Below are 13,272 nucleotides of genomic sequence, written 5' to 3'. Positions count from 1 at the left end.
GAGCCCTTGCACGGCGTTTCTGCAATCGCTGTCGTGGTAAGGTGCAGCACATTTGTGTCCACAGAGCACGCGTGGCTTGGTGCAGCTCTGGCGGCACAGTTCGCCTGCTCCGCTGGCAGTCGCCCTCGTGACAGGCTCGGATGCACTTGTGGCGTCCACAGGCTAATGGTTTGCCACAGGCGAGGCCACAGCTGAAGCTGCCTGGGAGCAGGGAATGGTCTTGCGCTGCTCGTGGTTGCCGTGACACCACTTCGTGGTGAACATCATGCAGGGCGGCAGGTGGCCGCCGCATGGCAGTTGTGCTGCGGTGGATGCTCACAGCCGTGGGTGCGGGAGCACGGACGCTTGATGGGCTTCTTGGTGCCACATGGCACAGGTGGATGATGACCTCCGCACCGCACTCGCAGTAAAGCTCCTCAGCTGCTGCGATAGCAGGGCGGCAGTTGCCACGATGACACGGCTGATCGCATTTGTGGCGTCCGCAGCTCAAGGTGCGGTTGCAGGCAACGGACAGGCGTGATCGATGTCGATGCAACACTCGGCGTTGCACTTGTGCTTGCCACAGCTGCGCTTCTTGGTGCAACGACGCTTGCAGCGGGCGTCATCCGCTCGCGTCGACAGCTGGCGACACTTGATCATCTGGTCCATGTGGCCACAACGGCACTTGACGGCCGTTTGCTTCGTGCAGGGCGGACATTGCCCCAAGTGGCACTTGCTGGTGCACTGATGCGGATGCGCCGGCTTGCCACAGCGCAATGTCTTGCCACAGACGCCTTCGCACGTGGGCACGGGATCAAGGCAGCTGCTGCGCTGCTCCGACGCCACGGGCAGCTTGCCACACGGACAGCTGGTGATTTGCGAGGGACTCAGCTTGCAGGGACGGCAGGCGCCGGCGTGGCATGAGTCCTTGCACTTGTGATTGCCGCAGGGCAACGGCTTTCCACAGCACTCCTTGCACGAGTAGTTACGCTTGTCCTGACTCTCCCGGGTGCACTGTACCTCGCGCTGCTGCTTGCCACAGTGGCAGTTCTGCTGCACTTGCTCCCCGCAAGGCTCACACTTGCCGACATGACAGATCTGCTGGCAACGATGCTCGCTACAGTTGAGCAGCTTGTCGCAGATGGCTTCACACTGCAGCGGCTGCTTCATGGCGCACTGCATCAGCTTGTTGGTGCGTCCACAGCCGCAGCTGCGACTCACATTCGCCTGGCACGGCGGACATGGCCCCGGATGGCAGAGCAAGGTGCAAGCATGGCTGCAACCCTCGACACGGCAACAAAGTTCGCCACAGCTGTGCGCCAGTTCGGTGCGCGTCAACGGCGGATTCTTCAGCTTGCCACAGAAGCAAAGATACTCGCGTGGCAGCTCCTCTAGCACATTCTGGCAGGCTGGACATCTCCAGCCCTCGGCTGACTTTGAGCTGCTCGCCCAGGTAATGGTGCACTTGAGATGCAGCACATGGTAACAGTTCTGGCACGACCAGGTGCCATGATGTGCCTTGATCTGCTCCACACACACTAGACACTCCAGACGACGCTGCTCAATGTCCCTCATCAGTTTCTCCCGCTGCGATAGCTTCTCATTATCTGGAGCGCGTCTCGGCGAGATCTGTTGATGATGCTGATGTTGTTGTTTCTCGGGCGAGGGATGTGCGCTATCGTTGCTATTGCTGGTGTCCAGTTCCTCGTTGGCACGTGGATAACCATTGATGCGATCCCGATTGCGATTCCAATCATCGCGACGCTTATTGCGATGATTATCGTAGCGCTGTTGCTTCTGCGGCTTTTTTCGATCATAACGATCCTCGTTGCGTTCAGGTCGATCCTCTCGATAATCGTTGCGTCGCTGCTGGCGACTGTGAGTCCCATTCGGTTTAGGCAGCCTTTGATGTTGGTGATGTTGTTGTTGCTGTTGTTGTTGTTGCTGTTGTTGTTGTTGATGATGATGATGATGATTGTTTGTTGACGCCTCGTTGACTGTCTCATTGTTTGACTCTCTGGCAGTGCTGTTGTTGTTGGTTCTACTGTTGCTGGACGTGGACGAGATTGGAGTCGACTCCTGACCAGCATCTGCATTCAGACTAAGTTTGGCAAAGTTGGGCACAAATTCAGGTGCCGATGCCTGCAGCTTGGAGGTGCTGAAATCAAAGCCACTGGCTGAGGCAAAGGGATTATTGCCAAAAGGTGAGTACAGATTGGGATAAGCACTTGGTGCATCATAATTATTAGCAGAGACGCCTCCGTTGGCACCTGCATCGCCATTTACGTAACAGAGAAGAGACTGTGCTTGCACCTGGAAACCGATGGACATTAATAAACAAACGACTGACAACTGCTGGATGCACTTACACCACCGAAACTGTTGCTGCCGGAGGAGGAAGAGGTGGAGTTGTTGCTGTTGGGCAACAGTCCAAAGGCACCGCCGCCACCTCCAATGTTGTAGGCCACATTGGAGCTGGCCAAATTATGTTGTGTGATAAACTGACTGAAATTCACATAGTTGTTATTATTGTTGCCGCTGGCTGCGGCTGCGACTCCGGCTGCTACTGAGGTAAAAGCAGCGCTGTCGCCATTACAGGCAGAAGCTGACTCATCCCGGTTTAAACCTGCAGATCCGTTCATCATCTGCTGTTGTTGTTGTTGTTGCTGCTGCTGCCAATACTCGGCCATGTCTCGTGGCTGCTTTTGTTGCTGATTAGCTAAAATCAGTGTGTTTCTCTTTTCGCTCGTACTCTACGCCGCTGCTGCCCACGCTGGCGAAAAGTTGATCCGAATTATCGTGTGAGTTGTGAGTGTCTCTTGTTTCCGCGCCTGCAGGCAAACAAGAATGGAATGTTTAGCAATGCTGTGCGTAAGCCTATGGCAACTTAAAGCATTTGATTTCACAACAATTTGTAACAATTTACCCGAATTTTGTTAATTGTCTCCGTTCGAAAAAAAAAAAACAACTAAAGCCACACTGCGCGCGTGTGAGTGTGACGGCTATACTGCGTGTGAGTGTTGCTGACGTGCACTGTTACCTTTCACAGATGGTATCACAGAAGTAACGAGTCATCGTCTGTTAAATGAGGAGCGATACTGTTCTGAGGAGGAGCAAACTTTTCATTGGGATATTTATCCATTCACTGATGCCTACTTAGCTATTTTATAGCTAGTTCCGGCTATTTTCGAAGTTAGATTGCAAGGAAATTTTCAAATTTGTTATTTGCCGGAAATCTGATTATTAAAAACATATATTTGGCTATCTTTTGCTATTAGTATTTTTCCTAAAACTATGCAAAACTAATATCATCTTAAAAGCTGCCTGACCAAAAAGGTGGCAGCGCCAGCAATAACATTTCATGCTTATCGAAAGATTTCGATTCTGCCGATAGTATTTTATTTAACATATGTGCAGCCCTTCTCGTCATGTGTATAAATTTCAAATAGATGATATTAACCCTCTAACAGCCAAAATCGAAATAGACATTCAATATATTTATTGATATTTATTTTATAAGTAGATATAGGTTAAATAAGCTTAAGTTTTAAATTTCATATTTTTCCGTCAGGTGCAAAATACTGAAGAACGTCAGTAGACGGTCTTGTCGGTTTGAGCAGAATAAAATATGGCCGTTCGCTTGCATCAAAAGGGAATATCGCACGCGACTTTTGGCGATAACTTTTGCTTCTAAAGTGTTTTTTTTTCAGTTGGTAATCACTTATGTAACTATAATAATATGCAAATAACTTACATTTTAATGACTATTATAAAATATATACATTTTTAGCAGTTTGAAATGAACAATTGCTTAAGTTGACCGTTACTATGTTATATGTGGAAAATCCTTTTCACAGGTATTTTGTTTTAAGTTAGATGTCATAAAATATATTTATTTTTGTAATGGTAGTCATAAAAAAGAATTTTGGATTTTATAGAAAAGTCACTCATTATATAGTAGAATAGCTTTCTTATTGTTTCTGCCATAAGACCGTCCATCAAAGGGACTCCATCTAATGTGATTTTGTATTCCTCATTTATTTGGAGGCAACTGATTTCTATATATTGCTTTTGCATCTTACCATAACGCAGTGCTTTAGCTCTTTCCTCATTGGTATTGGGTCTGAGGAGTGGTGATATCCTAACATATACAGATGCCAGCCTACTTGTACTTGTTAACTTTCACAATACCGAATATATGAAAACTCCTTAAATCTTGGAGCAGAACTCGGCGGGAAGTTGACTGGATTTGAGGACTAGTTGGTTCAAGTATGGGCAATGAAGATCGAATGCTTTAGAAAGGCTTGAAGCATGCAGTTGTTGATGAGGATAGTTCTTCTATATCGATGGGTATAAGACCAATGAATGAGAGGCTTAAATCTTGAAGAAATGCATCGGAATTATCATTTTTAATAATTTTCAAATTTTCGAATAGTTGTCGACACCATAATCGGAGTCCCATCACTATTAAAACTGCTAAACATGTCATCGCTTCTACAGAATCTATCAACCTAAGCAGTTGTTCATTTAAAATTGCTAAATTACTATATTTATAAATAATAAACACTTAAATTTAAATTTAATAGTTATATTAGTGATTACCCACTCAATAAAAACTTAAGAAGCAAAAATAGCAAAAGTTATCGCCGAAAGTAGAGTGCGATATTCCTTGTGATGCAAGCGAATGGCCATATTTTTTCCGTCTACAGACGGTGTTCAGTTTTCGCTTTTATACTTCTAGTTACACTGTTCTATTTATTTTTTTTACAAAACATTAAAGAATAATATCACATACTATCAGTCTAATTTACAAATCGATAGTCAATATATTTTTTTTGGCGATTGAAATTGCAATCTATTTGGTCATAATTAAATTTGGTATTTTTCACAATTTCAATGTTAAACAAAATTCTGTAAAACGACTCATCGCAAAATAATCATATACATTTTAAAAAATCAGAAAAAACCGTCTACAGACGGTCATACCCGTTAGAGGGTTAAAACTAGTCGGAAGGGCTATTGAGGGTTTTGCGACTATAGGATACCCGTTACTAATTTAGATATAAACATTACTGGAAGCATTCAGAGTTAACAGTTAAATTGTTGATAAACATTTAAAGCAATAAATAATTTAAAAGTCCTTTAGGGTAATAAATATCGAATATGAAGCTCGACAAAAGATTTTATTAATTGACTATTCGTAGTTGATAATAATTGAAATTTACATTAATACGTATTTAATTTTTCTAATGTGTACACTCAGTTGCAGTAAATAGAATTGCACTATGATGTCTGTATATAGTTGTCGGCGCTCCTACCTACTGATGTTCTCGAAAAGTTCAATTCCATTAAAAATGAGAATGCTTTTGAATAATCTGCTCGTTAAACCAAAATTGAAAACTTTTAATAGTTTTGTGACTGACTTACGCGTTCATCAAGAAAATATATCCAAAGAAACTCTATGATTTAAGTTAACTGAACCTTATCTCTTTAAGAACGCCCAGGCTCCATTGACGAGGCCATCAGAATTGTCTATATTGGCTAATACCATATATGTTCACGTTAGTAACACTTTAGGTTAAATAAAGGGTTTCCGAACAAGAGCGCAGGACTTAAATTTTATTAATAAGAGTGAAATGGGAATTTTTTTTTACATTATTCACGTAGATACTAAGCGGTTGTACTACTAAGTTGTAGCATTGTTTAAAAAAACACATTACAAAAATGGTAAAAGTTTTGCAAGAACAGTTCACCAACTACGTCAAGCTTTCGGTCATAATTGCATCAAATAACAATTAGGCTTTTAAAAATTTGAGACCAAGTTAACACTGATGGCTGTGAAGATCCTGGTTCGTGTCGGTCACTTAAAAATATAGCACCAGTAAGGGAATCTGTGGCAGGGAATCCAGGCTTCCATTCGATATTGTGGGCATAAATTTAACATTTCCAGAAGAACTATGCAGCGAGCACTATGGAGCATCAAATTAATAAAATCTCTGTAAAATTCGTATTAACAAAATAGTGGAAACTTTAAATTCGCGCTCTTAAATTTTAATGTATAAATTCTAAATATGCAACCATTCTTGTTAGAATTTTAGGAATATATAAATACTGTCTGAAATATGTAATAATAATTCTTGTGGATCTTGCTATGAAGTAGGATGCTAGATAATAATTTATATTGTTATATTCGAAAAAATTTATTATCTTAAAACTGCGACGCTTGTGTTTTTTTAGACCCCGTACTTAAAAAAAGTACAGGGCTTACTAAGTTTGTTTTAAAGAATATGTGCGTAACATTATTGCAAGCAGATCAAGTTTATTTCAAAATTCGGCCACGTCCCTTAATCGCCCTCAAATCGAAAAAAATTTAACATCCAAATTATAGAACAATTTAAAAGCTTTCTTTATAGTTAGTACGGGGTCTTGACAGTCAAGCATACTCGACTGTAGAACCGCGAGCTAAGCGAGCAGGGGCGGATATTGGGTGGTGTAATAGGCTAGTTACACTGGAAGCGATAAGACCGCGGAATGAAACACTCCATTTAAAAAAAAAAAACAATAAAATATATGGCATATTTTTCTGAGTGTAATGTTGGGCAGTCTTAATACTGCTAACACTCTGGTGTGAGTGTGTGTGAATTGGTAATTGTTCAAGCAAATACAATATATCTTTTGCCTTATTTTTTTAAGTAACAGGTATAAAACTGCTTAAAGCTTTTGGCGATTTATTTGACGTCTTACATCGAATATACCCGCTTTTTTTTAATTAACTTATGTCTTTGGTATACAGATAAATTGCCACAATCATGCCATATAGACCCAGAACTTCTGCGAATATCAGAATGAGAATCATCCCGATAAACAGACGTGGCTGCAGAGCCGTATTACGAACGCCCACATCGCCCACAACGCCAATGGCATAACCCGAGGCCAGTCCGCACATGCCCACTGATAATCCTGCTGCCAGATGTACATATCCCTTGGCTATCGGATAAGTTTTTGCAGAATCCAGTTGTCCGGCGATTAGCACTGACACGACCAAACCATAGATTGCGATAATTCCCGCCATCACAATGGGTATAATAGACTTCATGATCAGTTCGGGCCGCATAACTGCCGTGGCCGCAATTCCGGTTCCGGAGATTGCTGTTCCATAAGCAGCACCAAACGAGGATAATACCATGGCAGCAGCCACGCCCATAATTCCATAGAATGGTCCATACGGCGGAAATCGAACAAGCTCCTTAATCGCAGCATTATTGTCCACACTATCGAAAGGAGAAGCTTTCCAAGAGACTTCTGAACTCATTTTCTAAATTTCTTTTTTTTTTTTTTTATTTAACACATAAATCACATGCATACGCAATAGTAACTAGTTACGACTAACTTGACAGAAATTACGTAGATATACTGCTAAAAAAAATTGTAGAATCTAAAACTAAATTGAGACAATTTACAATTGATTCAGACAATTTACGAGTAAATAAAATCAAGTTGGCTTAGACCGCATTTATGAACACTTTCGCGGTTTATCGCGAGAAGTGATTAAGTTAAGTTTTCCTTATAATTTATGTCTATTATTTTTAGTATCAGTATAAACACTAAGCGATTTACAATTTATCACAAAGCTGATTCCACTAATAAAAATTATTGTAAGTCAAGACAATTTGGGTTTAATCAGGTGCATGTCAAACATCATGCATCATGACTGCAGTTACTCAAATGGTACTTCAATCTTCAGTTACTGTAATTGCCGTAAAGCTCAGGTTGCTTAACAGCGTTTGTTGTGCTGGCGGAAATGCGGAAGTCGCAGCGGCAGCTTGTGCGGCAAATGAAGGCGGGGGAAGAGTGAAGCTTGGAGTTGCAGGCATGGCTAGCGAGAGTGTTGTCGGCGGTGTTGGTTGCAACTGGTGATGTAGCTGTTGCTGCTGTTGTTGCTGTTGTTGCTTGGTGGGCATAGGAAATGCCTGAGCGCCATCAAGCGGTCGGTATTGACATTTCTTGGCATGAGTACGCATATTACTAGACTGTGTGAAGGCCTGATTGCAATTGGGATGTGGACAGACATATGGCTTGCAGCCGGTGTGATAATTGAGATGTGTCTTCAGGTGGTTCTTAGTGAAGGCTTTGGGGCAAGGGCAGCTGAATGGCTTGATGCCCGAGTGCAGGCGATGATGGAGCGTCATGTTGCTACGATCCGCGAATGATTTGCCACAAACCGAACATTGATACGGCTTCTCGCCGCTGTGAGCGCAGTGCTGCTTCAGCAGCATCTTCCGGGAGAATCTCTTGCCGCACTCGACGCATTTGTGCGGCTTAACGCCCGTGTGAATGCGCACGCATGTTGAAGGCGACTCGCTGATTGAAGGACTTGGGACAGTAGGGGACACTCATATTCCTTGCGATTGCGATGAATCTTCATGTGGCTGCTGAGGTAGCCTTTGTCATTGAAGGTCTTGCCACATTCCGGACACTCGGCGGCAAACTCCTTCGTGCCGCGATGTACTGACAAATGATATTTATAGTTGCGCAACTGAGAGAATCCCTTGCCACAGTCCGCGCACTCGTAACGTGGCGATTTGTGTGTCTTCTCATGTGCCTGCAAGGAGAAAGAAAGCGAGAGAGAGAGAGAGAGAGTTAGGCGAAATGTTGCTCATTGGTCGGAGGCCATTTTGTTAAGCAACGCTCATTTACGCTCTCTTTCTAATGTGTATATGTGTGACAGCTGCACCCATGCGTAAAACCAGTTCTCTCATCTGCTTTGTTTTGCTTCGCTTCTGTTTTTTGGGCGCCACCATTTTTATGATCTTGTGTGCCTACTCGTACCTTATCAAGATTTGCATAGGCTCTCCTGCTCTCTTGCTCGCCTCTCAACTGTTGCTCCGCCTTCGCTTCGGACCCGCCCATTTACTGTTCGTTGGCATCGCAGAGGCATCATTAAAAACGTGTTTACATTGAAGCTTGTTAAATACATTTGAAAAACGATACGCCCAACAGAGCTTTTGCAACACTGAAGTGTTCATGTGCCCGTGGAATACGAATGTTCAGTAAAGCTTTCTAAAAACATTACAAAACGTTGACAACTTCAATATAATATCTAACCAAATCGTCAAGACTCTTTATATTATTAATACCAGTTTATTTACATTGAACTGTTAACATGTATAGTAACATAAACTTAATACAAGTTCGCTAAGGTACTTTTTTTTTAAATTTACATTTATTGATTAATATTTGACTATTTAGTTTCTTATATGGACTTTCAACTAATTTCAAATCTCGATTGAATCTTTTTTAGAAGATATCTGTGTCATTATCGGCCCATACACTCAGAAAATTATGACATCCTAAAATTAGGTGCGACCGTACTTGAATTTATACCGTTTCGTTCTTATAATTTTAAGATTGCTGTGTACTAAAAATCTTGAATTAAGTATGAATTACATTCACATTCCTATGGCAGCTATCCGTAATTGTGGTCCGATTTTATCAAACTTATTCTGAATATATAAGACCATGAAAATACATAATCCGTGAGTCTCGTAAAGATACCTTTAGAAACAACTGAGTTATTTGTACTAAACTAGTTTAAGAATTTTTTGCACTTAAAATAGTTTTTTTTTAATATTGAAAGGAAGTTAAAAATAAGATCGTTTCCTACTAAAAACAAGTACGTTTTGGGATATTTTTTTTCATAGTCGCACCTAGAACTCACAACTGGTTCTAGCGACGCAAATATGACGTTAAGGTTGGATCGCTGGTAAAATCAGCACCTATTTCAAAAGGTCGCTAACCTAGAAAATACACCATTATTAAATGGTATTTAATTTTGGTATTTTGAATAATTTTAGTACACATACTAATGCATGTTTTAAGATTAAAGTTAATAAATTATGGCAATGTTTTGTACTAGAAACAAGTTCATTTTGGGTTTATATTAGTAGTTTAGTATTAGTTTAGTATGTTTTCAAAATTTCAGACTTGAATTATACCCAAAACGTACTTAAAGTATCCCCAAAAAATCTAATTTTAAGATTTCCGTACTTCCGTTCTCAACTTTAGAAATTCCGAACTTAGACAGCTTTTGAGATCGTTTGTACTTGAAAATGGCCTGTTTAAGTACGGAAATCTTGATATTTTTCTGAGTGTACGAATTTTTAAATAAAATTTTATTTACATATTGTTTTGTTTTCTTTTCGAGATCGATGCTCTCTACTACTATTAGCGAAATGTCGTAATAGTCGCATAAACATCTCTAAGTTAAATTTATACTAATTCTGTTTATCATTCCAGTAAGATTCGATTTTCCAAAAAAAAAACATCTTTACGAGGTAAAAGTCTATTGACGAATGTCTTTCCATGCCCCAAAATTCTGACATTCAATTTTGTAACTAAGAATGTTTGAACATTTTTGTACCTCAAAATAACCTTTTCAAAGTGGCGAGTGCTGAATTTTTTTTTTGTAACTAAGCAAATAACTGTTTGCATAAAGAGTTTGTGCGACTGAAAACTATATGTGGAATTTTCATACTTAACTTTTCAACTTCTTTCTCTCAATATTAAAGATCTTGCTTTTTTTTGTAATTTCCATTTTAAAAATCTATTTGTGCTGCATTTTAAAGTACTCAGTTACTGTTGTAGTTTAACCAAACTCACCTGCAATGTTTCGGAGCATCCAAAGACCTTGTCGCATATACGACACTTGTAGCTGATCTCCTCGGCGTTGTTTGAGTTGTTGGTGCTTGATCCCAGCTTGGGAAATATTCCAACTGTAGATGCTGCAGATGTTGTTGAAGTCGCCGTGCTCAGGTTTAGGTTGGTAACAGAGGTGAGAGATATGCTCGTGGTGCTATTGGTAGCACTTAAGACCAGATCCCGGCCAGGTCTGGAGCTACTCGAACTGCTCACCGAAGAGGCCGCCGGCGATATCAGAGGCGTTGGCTTGTAGCCCGCCCGAACTGTTTGTAATAGTCGAGACACTCGAAGCAATCGGCCCGGGTGCAAGCAGCGGGCGGAGCACTGATTTGGGACGCGAGGACTCTGTCCATTGATCACGTAGGGTGCAAAGTAGCGCTTCTGCTGCTGTGGTTGCTGGTAGGGCGATGTGGGCGGAGTGGTCAGGCCGGCGGCAGCTGCGGCAGCCGCATAGGCGGGCAGCAGGTGTGGAAAGAACTGGGCATAGAACTTGGTGGCATTGGCCATGGCCAGAAAGTCCGGTGGTAACATGGAGTAACTGCCGCCGGCATAAACAGATGATGGATTCACTGAGGCGGGTGGCAGACTAGTGGCAACAACTGGAAGTGCAGCTGAAACTGGGACTGGAGCTGAAACTGGAGCTGGAGCTGAAACTGGAACTGGAACTAGAGTTGCAAGCTCTTGGCTGCTTTTGGACAGATCCAAAATGTTGCCTGTACTCGGCTGTACAGACTTCTTAGCATGATTATCCTTGGCTGTGCCGCCCAAAATGCGACTGATGCTAAAGTCCGTAACTTGCGGAGGATCGCAGCCGGACCTGGTGCCAACTGGGGCCAGGAGACGCCGCCAATTCGTAGCTGCGCTGCAGCATGGCGTGCTTAAAGCCCATACTTTCGTTGACTTGGCGTTCGAGGTGGAAGTATTGGGTGCGTTCATAGACCTGTACCGTGTCGGGGACTTGGCAACTGTCGCGCTACGCGTCGAAACTCGAAATGTGCGGCCTAAAGTGCTGCCAACGGCCCACAACGTCTTGGCCAACTGGATATTGTTGCTCTCAGGCATTTAATTGGTCAAAAAACGGGTTTACAGCTCAACACACACATAAAGAGAGCGAGAGCGAGAGAGAACAAGTCTACGATCTCTCAGAGATTCTCAGCCAATTAAGCAGCCCTGGCTGCCACCGCTGAGACTAAAAGTCGCGCCTCCAATTACGAGAGCTGCCCAAGAAGTGGCCGAGAACTATTTTGGTAGTAGCATTTTACTAGTCACATCTATCATAACGTTTATCACGAACAGATCTTTTCGTCTTTGGGTCTCTCCTCGACTGGTTCGGGCTCTCTAGATCTCTCCCTCTCCCTCTCTCGCTCTCGATCTGACTCTCTGGGAATATCTTTCTCTATCTGACGCTCGTGTGGCTGCGTTGATCTCAGATTGCCTGACTAAGATTTCTTCTTTCTCTGCGTTGTTTTTGTAATTAATTGCGGTAATAAAATGTGCGCATCGTTAAATTTTCAAAATGTGTTTCTCCAGTTATTGTTGCTCTTGTTGCTGTTGTTGTTGTTGGTTGTCTGTCCTGCAGCATTGTCGTCATTGTTGATTTCGTTGTGAGTATGTGTGAATCTTACGGTTATGAGCATACACCAAAGCCCCTTTTCGGGATTGCCTGTAGCCGAGCTCATTATGTGTGTGTGTGTGTGTGTGTGTGAGCGTGTGTGCTAGTGTGTGTATTCAGTGAGGAGAGTAACGGCTTACATACACAAGGAACTCGGAGCTATGACATAATCTCTTAAACAGGGCTGTGGTAATGAACTTAAGGAGCTACACGGAAGGAGTTAACATGAGAACTGGAATTTATAGATCAAGTTAGTCAGGTGATGAGTTAATCCGTTAGCCCTAGATGTGTTTAGTAAACATGTTGCAATTTTCTCAAATATCGAAACTGTGAACTTTTGAACTGAACAAATTAAGTATTCCATTTATTTATTAATATTTTTTACATGGCTAAGATCCTCGTATTCATAAAACTAATCGAATCGGCTATACTTGCAAAAAATGTTTTAATTTAAGCCGTATAAATGCCCATACTAATTATGCTATCATTCTTAGAACAATATATTATCGTTATCACGTAAATACACTTAATATAATCCTCACTGTGAAAGATAAAGTGTAATGTCATACTTTTTATTTTTCGTACACATTTTCGGAGTCAGGAAAATTAGCTACCATTTATTTATTTAAAATTTCAGCAACAATTAATAATTATTGTTATATTTTATTCAATAATGAAACTCATTCCAACTGGCTATATTTTATTCCATTTTAAAATTAAAATTTAAAATACATCTTATACTTTTATCAAATGTCGATTTTGTGCTTTGAAAGTCAATTTCAGAAACTATGTTAATTTTTGGGTTTTAATTAAAAATTATTTAATGAAAAAAAATTATTTAATTCATTTTAAGAATAAGTTGACTAAGTTAAACAAATATTTTCAATTTTGTCAAATCCGTAAACAATTTTGCATTGAATTGCGTTTGCGCTGCTAGACAATAGTAGAAATCAGACCATAAGATACCCTAAACATTTGGCTAA

General features: G+C 41.5%; 1 protein-coding gene and 2 pseudogenes across 1 annotated transcript; all 3 read right to left on the bottom strand.

The window, feature by feature from the left end:
* The window catches only part of LOC117781307, a 4,299-nt pseudogene extending 1,307 nt beyond the window's left edge, over nt 1-2,992 (bottom strand).
* Nucleotides 2,993-6,690: 3,698 nt separating this feature from the next.
* Nucleotides 6,691-7,267, bottom strand: LOC117780628 (V-type proton ATPase 16 kDa proteolipid subunit-like). The gene has a single exon (XM_034617237.1). The coding sequence runs from the start codon at nt 7,181-7,183 to the stop codon at nt 6,749-6,751; it is 435 nt and encodes a 144-aa protein (XP_034473128.1). The 5' UTR covers nt 7,184-7,267; the 3' UTR covers nt 6,691-6,748.
* Nucleotides 7,268-7,913: 646 nt separating this feature from the next.
* Nucleotides 7,914-11,739, bottom strand: LOC117781306 (annotated as a pseudogene).
* Between the last annotated feature and the right edge of the window lie 1,533 nt (nt 11,740-13,272).

Source organism: Drosophila innubila, assembly GCF_004354385.1.
Source record: "Drosophila innubila isolate TH190305 chromosome 2L unlocalized genomic scaffold, UK_Dinn_1.0 4_B_2L, whole genome shotgun sequence".
Taxonomy (NCBI): Eukaryota; Metazoa; Arthropoda; class Insecta; order Diptera; family Drosophilidae; genus Drosophila; species Drosophila innubila.
The sequence above is the reverse complement of the archived record's forward strand: the minus strand, read 5'-3'. Positions and strand labels throughout refer to the sequence as shown.

What these genes read in the sequence shown, in the direction of transcription:
- LOC117780628 (XM_034617237.1), bottom strand. Translation starts at nt 7,183, where the DNA reads ATGGGCGTGGCTGCTGCCATGGTATTATCCTCGTTTGGTGCTGCTTAT.